The sequence below is a fragment of the Paramormyrops kingsleyae genome, chromosome 11 (genome assembly GCF_048594095.1).
Source record: "Paramormyrops kingsleyae isolate MSU_618 chromosome 11, PKINGS_0.4, whole genome shotgun sequence".
NCBI classification, from domain to species: domain Eukaryota; kingdom Metazoa; phylum Chordata; class Actinopteri; order Osteoglossiformes; family Mormyridae; genus Paramormyrops; species Paramormyrops kingsleyae.
In genome coordinates, this window is record NC_132807.1 from 27,180,837 (window position 1) to 27,193,254 (window position 12,418).

A 12,418-nucleotide genomic window follows, 5' to 3' on the forward strand; every position below is an offset into this window, starting at 1 on the left:
GAGTCGCACGAACCGCACTCTCCCGGATACTAACGCCGAGGCGGTCTGCCGAGAGACAGCAGAAAGTCGCGTATTGGCAGCCGTCCGTCAGTGAGCCGCGTCCTCAGGTGGCCGGTCGCGGTACAGCGCCTGCTTAACCCCGGACCCGTTCAGTAGCGCTATATCTAAAATAAATGTTTAATTCCCACACCAGACGTGGTCAAAAAGTAAAATCGTGTTAGAATATGAGTCTCCATCGGAGTTCAGATATAATACAGTGAACCTCGGTAGTTTTTGGATCAGCGCGTACAGTCCTGATACAATAATGTAAACATGTTGATGCCAATTGATTAATGCAAATTAAATGGCCAATTTATTCATTGTGCTGCCCTTAAGAAAAACCCATTAATAACAACAGGGAGGACCTTTTTTAAGGTCAATAGTGCATTTTTTTTAACAATAGTATGCATATTATATATGTTATATGTTGAAATTTAATTCTAGGATCACTGCAGATTTTAGTCACTTCCTGCAAAATGTTTTAAATGTTTAAGGCGTAAGCAATGGGTGAACGCAACTTTATAAATAAAGGCCACCTATGACTAAAAAAAACATATGATTCAAATCTCTAAAAATAACAATCAACGTTGTTTACTTGCACACGAGTTTTTAAAATGCTTCCTCCTCAGTAACCACAAGGTATGAGACAGGTGCTGCCTTTGTAGTCAAATTATAATGGGAGAACAAGTCAAACTATGGACATCAGGATTGGAATGTATCTGTGAGACTTAAACATCCAGCTGTTTTCCGAGTGCTTATTTAATGCGGGGTCACAGTGAACCTGGAAGTTGAGTATCAGGAATTGATCCCACAGCCCTGGAAATGTGAGGCTACAGTCTTAACCACCATCTGACAAGTTTCTTCCTGCTACTCTGGTCTCCTCTCACATTCCAAAGACTTGCAGTAAGTCTAATCGGTGTGTCTAAATTGCCTGTAGTGTATTGTATGTGTGAGTGTGATATATGATGGACTGAGAACCTCTTCAGGATTCACCTCTGTCGGGTTTCCTGTGCTACCCGCAATAGGCTCCAGGTGACAATTATACGATGGATGAATGTAGCCTATTCTCTTCGGTAGAGTTAAGGGGTTATGTTGAGCAGAATCAATTTAACACTACATTGGCAACTGTATTTAAGTTACATTGATAAGACCATTCATATAGTTTTACCAGTGTCAAAACCGATACTCAGGTTCAGTGATTTTATTGAATTTATTCCAATGAAAATTTGCCTTTTAAAAATGCATTGCCTATACAGTATCTCAAACAAAGGTCTGAAGTAATTTCCTCTGGGAGAAAAAAAAAAAAAACTAGTTCGTTTGAAAACAAAGGCCAGAGCCAAATGGTAAATCAAACATAAAAAAAGCTTTCCAGATGTACATAAATAATAAGCCAAAAAGAATTTCCAGAAAACTACCTGTCCAAACAACTTCATTTACACAAATCCTTCCAATATTTACACATCAATAAGCCTAAATGATAAACCAAACACTTCAAATTACATTACAGAAGTAGGCATGGATCATGATTAAATTACCTTCTTAAAAACCATATTTACCTTGCTCTGTCAATATATATTAGAACTATTTAAGACGTGACACATATGGCTAAGCCATATACAACTGATGAGACAGGCCCATCAGAATATAGTATTAAGCATTCGTTTGTAAAGACGCCGTAAACCATTCATATGGATCAGGAGGGGAAGGGAAAACCTGTAGTCATTCACGGCTCTAAGCATTGCAGACTCATCAAATGTAATTTATTCTCAATTTATAGCAGGGATATCAAAAGCCTACTTTTAACCTATTCTGGGCAGTAACTTAGAACAGTATCAATACTAACTGACAAAGTTTAAACCAATCAAATTCATTTACACAAAAGAAGTTGCTCTAGCAAGTCTGGGGTATTAGCCATTGTGCTGGTGACTCCCTCTAGTGTTCAGCATGTTGAGCTGCAGGTTCATGTCTGGAGGCTGCTGTCCTCTTTACTGAAGGGTTGTGTGGATCCTGGTTTTACCCACGACAATCCAGACACCTGCAGTCCCTTGTGATGATCCTCAGGCCGTCTCTGTGAAAATAAATGAAAGACCTCCCAATGGGTACCTCAGTTCTCCCTCTGGCATTCAGTCAACTCACCTCAGAGATGAAAAATAACCAAGCAACTTTTGGGCACCACTTTCATACAAAGCAACTTAGCATTTTCACTCCCTCATACTAGATGTTATTTTTCAGAGTTAAGTGCCTTAAAGAATGTGCATTCATGACCCAAAGCTATTCTGAAGGACTCACTTTATGAGTGAACATCTTCTCCTTTGCTTCTTCATGTACAGCTGGATTCCATGGTGAGAAACTAGAAAATATTCAGACATGCAACTCAATGTTGATTTTCCAAGTAAATAACTAAATGATGCCTTGAACATTTGCAGAAGTTTGTATAAACATTAAGCAACTGGTGACATACATTCTTGCATTTACTGCCACAGGAAGCAATATCTTTTATTTATCTGAACATACCTTATTGCATAGGGGTCATCTATTTTTGGCTGATCGAACAGGTGACTGTTGCACAGTTTCACACTGTCGACCACCTTGCTCTTGAAGAGCTGGACATCCTTTTCATACCTGCGAGGATGCAAAACGTAAAATGTGAGCTGCATGCAAGGGTGGTCTGCCTGAACAAGTGGGTCTGCAGGAAACGTGTGCGAACTGTGGTCACATAGCGCAGGAGCAATAGCCCCAAAGCCAACCACAGCACCAACTGCTGTTCAGCTCTCCAAGACAGAAGCATGCATTAGGAGGAAAGTCATAGCTGCTGTCAAAAGAGGAAGCATGACAGAACTACATTTAAAAGCCACCTGCCAAATTACTGACCAGCTTATTGTAGTAGAGGCAAGGCGTCTCATACCCCAACATAAGTAATTCACTACCAGTGCAATGCAAGCCTCGTGATCAGCTAGGAGCTGTGTTTCCCCAATCCAGTCCTAGGGGACCCACAGCCAGTCCATGTTTTTATTCCCTCTGAGCTCCCTGCCAGACAGTCCACATTTTTGCTCCCTCCTACAGGGAGCTTGGAGGTAGCAAAAACATATACTGTCTTTAGGTCCCCCAAGGACTGGGAAACACTGGGTTGCAGACTTCACAGGCACAGGCAGTTGATCTGCTTAAGCTGGTCACCATGACCTTCACCTAAGCAGTCGGTGCATAATGAAAGGCCACACCGAGAGACTCACAGCACAGCAGCTTCTGGGTTGAGGGGCTCCTGGGTGCTGATTTTGTAGAAGATGGTGCGTGCATACATTAGCACCTGCCAGATATGATTGTGGTTCCGTCTGTGGGTTCAGAGGGACAGAAAGCAGGTATGACGTGGACGTTAGCACGACATCTGCAAAATCAACAATGGTTTATTCTGATTTGTGTGTTGTACACACGAGCTGACAGGTCAACCAAAGTAACAGGTCCAGTGTAGTCCTGTATCAAAGCCAGAACATAGGCCAGAAACACCCATGCACCAATGATTAGCGAAAATTATATTGGTTTCAAAATAGACCAACCGGCTAAAACCAGTCAATGATTCCTAAAGTAATCTCACCCACTGTGAGAACTGAAGCTTCGATTTTCTCATAATAATGGAAGCATGGTGCTTTCATCTTGTATGGGTAGCTTGTGGTATAGAGTAAGAGTTAACTTGGTGGTGTCTGAGGATTTTAGAAGTAACATTTCACTATAAGCTTCACACTATTTATCAATATAACATTAACACCACAACCTATGTTGTGTGTGTGCGCGCCATGAGCCCCAAACATTGACCAGGACTGGGAGAATACTGACCTCCACTTGGTAAAAGCTCTCTTGACGTCAAGCTCTCCCGAAACAGGGTCCACCAGAGGATGGAAGACTGGGATGTCAAAGACCACCTTCTGAAATGCAAGCAAGTCGGGAAAGGATATGAGTGAGACTGCCGCTCTAGCCAAGCGTGTGTGAAGGCCAACAAGAATTCATACTGGTAGCGCACAACCCTGTTTGCACCCCAGCAAACTTTTGCCATTTGTCCACCGATCATCAAACGGGAATCTGGTTTGTGACAGGACTTCCATCTTGGCAAAAAGCTTTATCCAAGATACAAAACCCAAAGGTTCATTCTGGGCTGAAAGTTGTACAGCCAGGTTCTACAGCACAACAAGTCCTATTCCATGAAATTTAATCCGCATCATTTTCAGTTCCATGTTATACAAGAAATTCTTTACTACTCTCAGGAAATGCAACGGAAGCAGCCCGCTTTCCCCGAAAACGCATCATCCTCATGACAGGTGCACCCATCTCTTCCGTTGAGCGTTTGAAATACCACGAGGGTGTCAGACTATGCGTGTTGCCTCAGGCTTCAGACTCCCATTCCTTGTCCTATCTGCATATCACTGTTTGCCACAGAAAGGGTTAGTCTACACAATAGTTCCGCTTAAAGTCAGCAAGCAGCCCTTAAGGTGACAAAATGGAAGATAACCTGATTGGCATAAATGCAACAACATTCAAGAAGTGACACAACTTAAGAGAAGTTACAGCACTTACAGGACAGTCCCCGTCGGGATAATTATCGGGGATGTAAACGGTGAACTTGAAGACCCCATCTTGGTACAAGCCATGTCTTATAAAGATGACCCCGAACCACACTGAAATTAGAAGTAACATGATTAGGTTCTGATTCCACTCAGCCACATGAGATTATTCGGGGGGGGGGGGGGGGGTCATACTTAATGCTGATCTGTATGATGGCTGCACATATATTCCAGGGAGCTTCTGCTTGATCACCAGGGTACTGGGGAGACAACAGCAGTGAACTGCACATCCAACTGGGCCCAGGCATGTGCTCTCTAAGTGATATAGACTCAGATGAGAAGCTAAGGGAACCCAGGAGGAGACTAAACGCTCTCAGAAACACATTATGCAGAGCAGCACCAGGATCCGACACTGTAAACACAATTTACTTTGCCTTTCGTGATTTTGCTCACTAGACAATTGACTGCTTTCCGTTTTGCAGTCCATCAAAATATAAAGCTTTGCATCTGTTCAATCATGCTTCTAGCAACATACCTGGGATGCAAATGGTTTAAAAAAAAAAAAAAAAAAAACATACACACACCTCACGTGTCACAGTATAAAGGGTAGAAAGGACAGGCACACTTACAACTCTGCAAGCAGAGAGTACTCCAGGTAAAAGGGCCCGTAGGATGCGTGTGTGCCATTGGTGGACTGGGCAGAGGGGGCGGGCGATGCAGGCTTGGTGACTGGCACCGCGTTTTTGGGGATGGAGGGCAGCTGCTTCTTGCCAAACGAGGCCCGTGGAGGGCTGACACGCTGCTCCCCGGGTCCTGCCTTGTCCTCGCTGTCAGATCTCTGTCATTGGGATATAAGACAACAGCTCATGCTTTGGATTCTCAATGCAATGCAAGCAGACCATGAAAATGGACTGAGCACCAAGTGTGTGATTGCAAAACAGAAGCATTCTTATCAGCTTATGCATTCTTAAAATACATTTGAACGAAGTCATATGCAAAACGAATACCTGTAAAATACAGGTCTGACACTTATGGGATTCCCAGCACAACTCCCCATAAAATGGCAAAACACGCACAAGGTTTACAGCTCAAGGTCAGAACTAGCATACGTTACTGGGGCAAGGGCGTGCTTGTCAACTCTACATCATAACTGCCTGCGACGAGCCAACACCAACTTAAACGGAAACTGACAAGAGAATTTTTGACAGGGGGTTGGCAAAAGCAATCAGTAAGAGATGCATTTCCACAAGTATAATCCCTGAAACATTACCCCCTTCTATCTGGGTGGGGCAGTCCTTCCAACACCCCACCAACATTCCAGTCTGGCTCCACCCTTTCCTTTCAGCACAGGAAATGAAGACTATGGTACAGCCCATATCCTTACTCCAAACATTACGCCTCCTTGTGACCTAATTAACAGAAAACGACGCAGGACTTGCATTTCTGGGGGAACGGTAGTATTTCAGAGATCAGGACGCTGATGCATGGGTGGAATTTCATTTTTTCCACAGGAAAGAATAAAATCCCTGCATGAATCAGCTAAGGGAGGCCATTTCAATGTTTTTAAGAATAATGAAAGACCTGTATTTAAACACATATGGCTCATAGATTATGCATATAAAATAAATTTTCTACTGAAGTAAAGTAAATCTTAAACCGCATTAACATTTAGCCAATTACAGATAACCGTTTCACCGCATGCATTACAAAATTACAGTCCATCAGATTTTGAAGTGTTACCAATGTAGAAATAACTATCACAGACAAGTCTGCTCAAATCAACAGAATAGATATTCAAATGCCTAAGAAAAGTCAAAGAGCTCTTCCTGACACAATCCTTCAAACAGGTCCATGTTTGAAATGCATGGTGATCCCAAACACAGTTTCCTTTGGTCTTTAGAGAAACATACTAATATTAAACAGTCATGCAATAAGTGACATTCAGCTTTATGACAAGGCACGCCTTAGGCTAGACCAACAGGGCCATACCGGTCTACCGGCATTCTGACAAACCGGGGCATGCAGGCCAGACAGTTACATTAATAGCTGCATTGCAACTTGAACCTAAAAATTAAGCAGATTTATTAACCATATACAGCAAAGTTGCCACACCCGTCGCCATACAAAACCCAAGTAGATGTTAAACTTCAGCTTGTAAATAATATCCTGTATCTATAGTGCATGCAAACACACCTCAAACTCAACAAAACATATTTTACTTCCATTAATTAAATTATTCCTTTTAAGTCAAATGATTATTTACTTTCAACTACTCTTCAGCTTGCCAGCAAAATTATTTCTGAGCAAAAACCTCCCACTGTACTACAAACTGTGGACTTCAAGAGTGTAAACTGCTTGCTCAGATACTGCTTGATCTGTCTAACTAGCGAGTAATTATCTAAATCGGTTCTATTAGAAGAGTCTTGTGATAAAAAAAACCACCATTCACACAAGAATGCGTTCTTTAGAGCATTCATTACTATGTTAACAGGCTGACAAGAGAACCACACAGATCCAGACCCCGTGTTCCAGCAAGAGGTAAATATTAGACCATTTAAACTGCTTGGGCTTTTAGGTCACAACACTATGTTCTTCACAACACCCATTTTCCTAGATTTCCCAGTGGTGAAAAGATTTGCGTTTTGAGACTCTTAATGGAAAACCAGAGCATCTGATATCTAGGTTGCCCAAGCAGATTTTGCATGAACGTACCTTACGACCCGCGTTTGCAGACATGCTCCAGAACGTGTTCATTACTCAGGGATCGCAAACCGGGCCTGAACTCAGCCTCACTGCCAGCCCCAGTTCGAGAGCCCCACGGCCTCTGACATCCGCAGTCACAGCTGAGGTGGGGGCCGATGGGTCAGAGGGGATGACAGATGAGTTTCTGCCTGTAAACACAATGGGATACTGTGAGGGGCGTGACAGTTGTCGCTGAGCTGATCTCCTGACAGCGGTTTGGAAAGCGAGTCAATGATTTCATACTGTACACAGGGTTCACAGCAGGAATGCAGCCCAACGGCATCATAAGGCCAAGGCCCGGCAAACGCCAGAAGGATCAAGTAGCCGTTGAATGGCCTGACACAGGTCGTCAGCTTTTACATGGTGTCCATTCATCTAAATACAAGGGCTATCTCTTACTCATTTCCGAAAACACCTCAACCTTATAAGCATTAAGAATATTAGAACATGTAAATAAGCCAATGAAAAACGAACTATGCTTTTGTTATTCTTGAAAGGTGCTTAAATAGCTGACCCATTTGCGAGGGAGATCCATGCTCTGTATTCATTCACTGCACGGTAAAAAAAAACGTAGCCTACCCCCCAAATGTCAGCTACTGTATATAGCATACGCGTCTCAGGGAATAATATGCAAAGTATAAAAAAAGCAAAATGAAGAAGATTTCTGCAGTTAATCGACGACCTCAAACAATAAATCACCGAAGAGGATAACGGTTTCATTCTCACATCCTTCAGATAACCTGGTTAGCCGGCCAGCTGACTCGCTGCCTACTCTACTTGATTTCAAACCATTCCAGCATACAAGAAAACGGTATTTTAGCGACGAGCTCATCGTCGATACAATATGATCCAAATAAACTTACGTGAGAAACCCAGAACTAGCCGCAGTATGCGTCACCGGCGTTGGATAATCTATCTGTCATAAGGGTCTCACAGACTTCCTTGGCTAGACCTCAAAGTAAACCTGCCAGACAAAATACCTGACTTCGCCTCAACCGCACTTTATAGAAGGCGGTGCAACTTCATTTTCTTGATTGTCATTGGCCAATACTTAGCCATGACTACGAATGCGTCAATGTGATTCGCTGAGGGGCCTCTCGATAAAAAAGTCGCCGACACAAACACTTTAGCTTCAACACGGGATATTTATGCAAGTGAACCTTGCACTAGTACCCCCTTCGCCCAACGCACGTAAAGGCGACAAAATAGTTCACAAATGTTTGACCGTGTCACGAAATTAAAGTTTTAACTAATTCCACGTCACTGAAAACAATCGTCACAGGAAGATATTAAATAGCTCAGGAAGTATACTCACCTCTTATGATCTTCTAGTTACACTATCGCATACTACTTTCGAAATAAAAAGCAAAAAGCGTGTTACTATCAGACGACTTTAAGAGGACTGTTGTTTTGGTTGTCAGTGCGCGAACCGATCCCTATCGACTGCCCGACATTTTTTACACAAACATAACTCTCCACCTTTTCTCACGAAACCAACCCAACTGAAATTGGATACAATGCTCAGCGTGATCTCAGCGCTGATTGGCTAAACTTCTTTTAGTACTCGACGTGATCATTTTTATTGCTCAATACCACTGTCAATCATTATAAAACCCACACAGATTAATGTTGATAGGCCAATATTTTCCTGTGGTCGAGCGGATCGTGTTATTGGTGAGCGTTACGTCAATCAAGAAAGAAAGACTACGGATTGTTTACAACTTTACATGGACCGTAAACGACACATTTTATTGATGAAATTAACTGCATTTCCTAATTTCAAATAACTTATATACAAACGTAAGGTTTCCTCTTACATTGATTGTTATGTACTGTAATAAGTAGAAATTATTAGGAAAGAAAGAACAATGTCAAAGTTGATGAAGTTATTTTAACCGAAAGAGAATGAAGCGCATTAATATAGCATTAATCCTTGTTATTTAATTTATTGAGTTGTAAACCACTGTCACATGTCATACATAAGCAAGGATTCATATATTATATATATATATATATATATATATATATACACACACACACACACACACACACACACACACACACACACACCTAAAGGATTATTAGGAACACCATACTAATACGATGTTTGACCCCCTTTCGCCTTCAGAACTGCCTTAATTCTACGTGGCATTGATTCAACAAGGTGCTGAAAGCATTCTTTAGAAATGTTGGCCCATATTGATAGGATAGCATCTTGCAGTTGATGGAGATTTGTGGGATGCACATCCAGGGCACGAAGCTCCCGTTCCACCACATCCCAAAGATGCTCTATTGGGTTGAGATCTGGTGACTGTGGGGGCCATTTTAGTACAGTGAACTCATTGTCATGTTCAAGAAACCAATTTGAAATGATTCGAGCTTTGTGACATGGTGCATTATCCTGCTGGAAGTAGCCATCAGAGGATGGGTACATGGTGGTCATAAAGGGATGGACATGGTCAGAAACAATGCTCAGGTAGGCCGTGGCATTTAAACGATGCCCAATTGGCACTAAGGGGCCTAAAGTGTGCCAAGAAAACATCCCCCACACCATTACACCACCACCACCAGCCTGCACAGTGGTAACAAGGCATGATGGATCCATGTTCTCATTCTGTTTACGCCAAATTCTGACTCTACCATTTGAATGTCTCAACAGAAATCGAGACTCATCAGACCAGGCAACATTTTTCCAGTCTTCAACTGTCCAATTTTGGTGAGCTCGTGCAAATTGTAGCCTCTTTTTCCTATTTGTAGTGGAGATGAGTGGTACCCGGTGGGGTCTTCTGCTGTTGTAGCCCATCCGCCTCAAGGTTGTGCGTGTTGTGGCTTCACAAATGCTTTGCTGCATACCTCGGTTGTAACGAGTGGTTATTTCACTCAAAGTTGCTCTTCTATCAGCTTGAATCAGTCGGCCCATTCTCCTCTGACCTCTAGCATCAACAAGGCATTTTGGCCCACAGGACTGCCGCATAGTGGATGTTTTTCCCTTTGCACAGCATTCTTTGTAAACCCTAGAAATGGTTGTGCGTGAAAATCCCAGTAACTGAGCAGATTGTGAAATACTCAGACCGGCCCGTCTGGCACCAACAACCATGCCACGCTCAAAATTGCTTAAATCACCTTTTTTTTCCCATTCTGACATTCAGTTTGGAGTTCAGGAGATTGTCTTGGCCAGGACCACACCCCTAAATGCATTGAAGCAACTGCCATGTGATTGGTTGATTAGATAATTGCATTAATGAGAAATTGAACAGGTGTTCCTAATAATCCTTTAGGTGAGTGTATATATATATATATATATGCACTGAATAAACTGAAAAAAGTCCAGCTGTACAAGTAGGTCTATTGCTCAAGTTTCTTAACTGCTTATTTTTTCTAAGCTATGAATGTGAAAATAACTATTGAGTTATGATTAATGGTTAATTTACTGACAATTAAGTTCAGTAATAATTCAGAATAAATCTAATTTAATGCTTCACTGCTGAAATTAATTGCGGAAAATGGCATTGTCCAGCTTAGAATGTAAAAGCCAATTATTGACTAATTATTGCTTAGAATCTAATTCTGTTTTCTTGCCACCATGGTCTGGACAAGGACAATTTACTCTCAGATTTTGTGCAATGGCCTTGGATACTAAAAGACCATGAGTGTTTTTTTTCATGAAAGGAAATCAGAAATAAACTTCAAAATGCATTCAGATGACTTTCCTAAGTAATTCAAGATGTATAGATAACAGATGACGAGCGTTTACAAACATTCTTAGGTGATGCCAGTCCATATTGACAAAATTATCGCTCTAAGAGATTCAGTGTGGTGGCTCAGCACTGTGGGCTGCTGCTTCCACAGGTGGGGTTTGAATCTCATTTGTTCTTCAGGAATAGAGTGCATTTCATGAGGGAACTCCATTCTCCTCCAACAGTCTGAAGGCATGCAGACAGGGTAACTGGCATCTCTAAATTTCCCATAATGTGTGTGCCTGGAAGCTGGAACCCATCCCATGAAGCTCAGGGTGTTAGATATCCTGGATGGAATGCCAGTCCATCACAGGGCACAACTAAGGGCAAGACACCCAATTCACCTGCACTGCGTGTCACATTAAGGGAAGAAAACCTAGACAAATTTGGTGGGAATATGTAAACTCCACACATATGCCCAGGAAGTGTGAGACACAATGTTGCTTTTTAAGCCACAATACAGTTATTACAGTATATGTGGTTGAAAGGTATGGCATAGTATACTGCACCGCTGTACCATGCTGGCCTGTAGGCAGAAGGTGTCCAGCGATGACGTAGGCGACCACCTGGGCGACGTCTGGATATGGGGAGCAGAATATCGAGAGAAAAAAAAATCAGAAGGAATATCTCCAGTTGCATTCCACGATGTTACGGTTACTTACACTAGTTTTAATATTTCACCACTTTTCCTGTAAATCAGATGTGTGCTGGCTAGTTTGCAGCCAGATAAAATTTGTTTTCGGCTGCTTTGGGGCGTGGAGGTGCTCAGCAGAATCTCACCTGGGCTGCTGCAGCATCCAGGCATCCAGGGCAGGCCCTGTCCATTACCCTGACGATAGCTTTTCACGGGGGTTCAAACTCGTAAGTTTGCTAACTGGCTATGTGCCTGATTGGTAGCAAATTCTTTTTTTTTTTTTTTGGTGGGGGGTTCAACCCCATTATTTACCTACACGGTTACGTGTCTGATGTGATGGCAAAAGAAAATGTGCATTTCTCAGTCCGTGCAAGAAGTGATGCAAAAATTGCGAGAGATCAACTCAATGAACATGTTTTTTGAAGACTACCCAGTCAAACATGGCTGTGTAAATGTTATCGGCTCTGATTAGCCCACAGGGACGCTCCCTTTTGTCAGCCGGCCAGGGCGCCGGAGCGGCACAGTGACACTTCCTTCAATTTGAACAATTGCCGCGGCTGTAAATCAGATCAGTCCATCTCTTCGGAGATCCTTGGTCCCCCCTCCCCTCCCGGTTCAGGCCTGGAAATTGGGTTTAAAATGACAGTTACAAATAGTATGTGGCAACTCCCAATGAAATTTGGCTTGACGGCAAAGACACAGAAACGCATGAACAA

The 12,418-nt window shown here is 42.5% G+C and overlaps 1 protein-coding gene across 2 annotated transcripts; it reads right to left on the reverse strand.

Annotated features, from left to right (window-relative positions):
* Positions 1 to 1,225: 1,225 nt before the first annotated feature.
* Positions 1,226 to 8,859, reverse strand: aktip (akt interacting protein). 2 transcript variants are annotated; one of them, XM_023790357.2, is made up of 10 exons: positions 8,647 to 8,859; positions 7,302 to 7,480; positions 5,219 to 5,427; positions 4,785 to 4,849; positions 4,603 to 4,703; positions 3,868 to 3,956; positions 3,270 to 3,368; positions 2,554 to 2,661; positions 2,329 to 2,389; positions 1,226 to 2,107 (listed from the first exon to the last, which is right to left on the reverse strand). In XM_023790357.2, the coding sequence occupies exons 2-10, from the start codon at positions 7,341 to 7,343 to the stop codon at positions 2,000 to 2,002; spliced, it is 882 nt and encodes a 293-aa protein (XP_023646125.1). In that variant the 5' UTR covers positions 7,344 to 7,480; positions 8,647 to 8,859; the 3' UTR covers positions 1,226 to 1,999. The 2 variants fall into 2 exon arrangements, with proteins under 2 accessions (XP_023646125.1, XP_023646126.1); XM_023790358.2 differs by lacking the exon at positions 8,647 to 8,859 and adding an exon at positions 8,195 to 8,333.
* Between the last annotated feature and the right edge of the window lie 3,559 nt (positions 8,860 to 12,418).

Bases quoted from the DNA above. Each gene is read 5' to 3' on its own strand.
- aktip (XM_023790357.2), bottom strand. From the start codon at position 7,343: ATGAACACGTTCTGGAGCATGTCTGCAAACGCGGGTCGTAAG. The intron at 3,957-4,602 runs GTAAGTGCTGTA...CTTGCATTTCAG, and splicing joins ATCCCGACGGGGACTGTCCT to AAGGTGGTCTTTGACATCCC. The intron at 3,369-3,867 runs GTCAGTATTCTC...CTGAACCCACAG, and splicing joins AGAGCTTTTACCAAGTGGAG to ACGGAACCACAATCATATCT.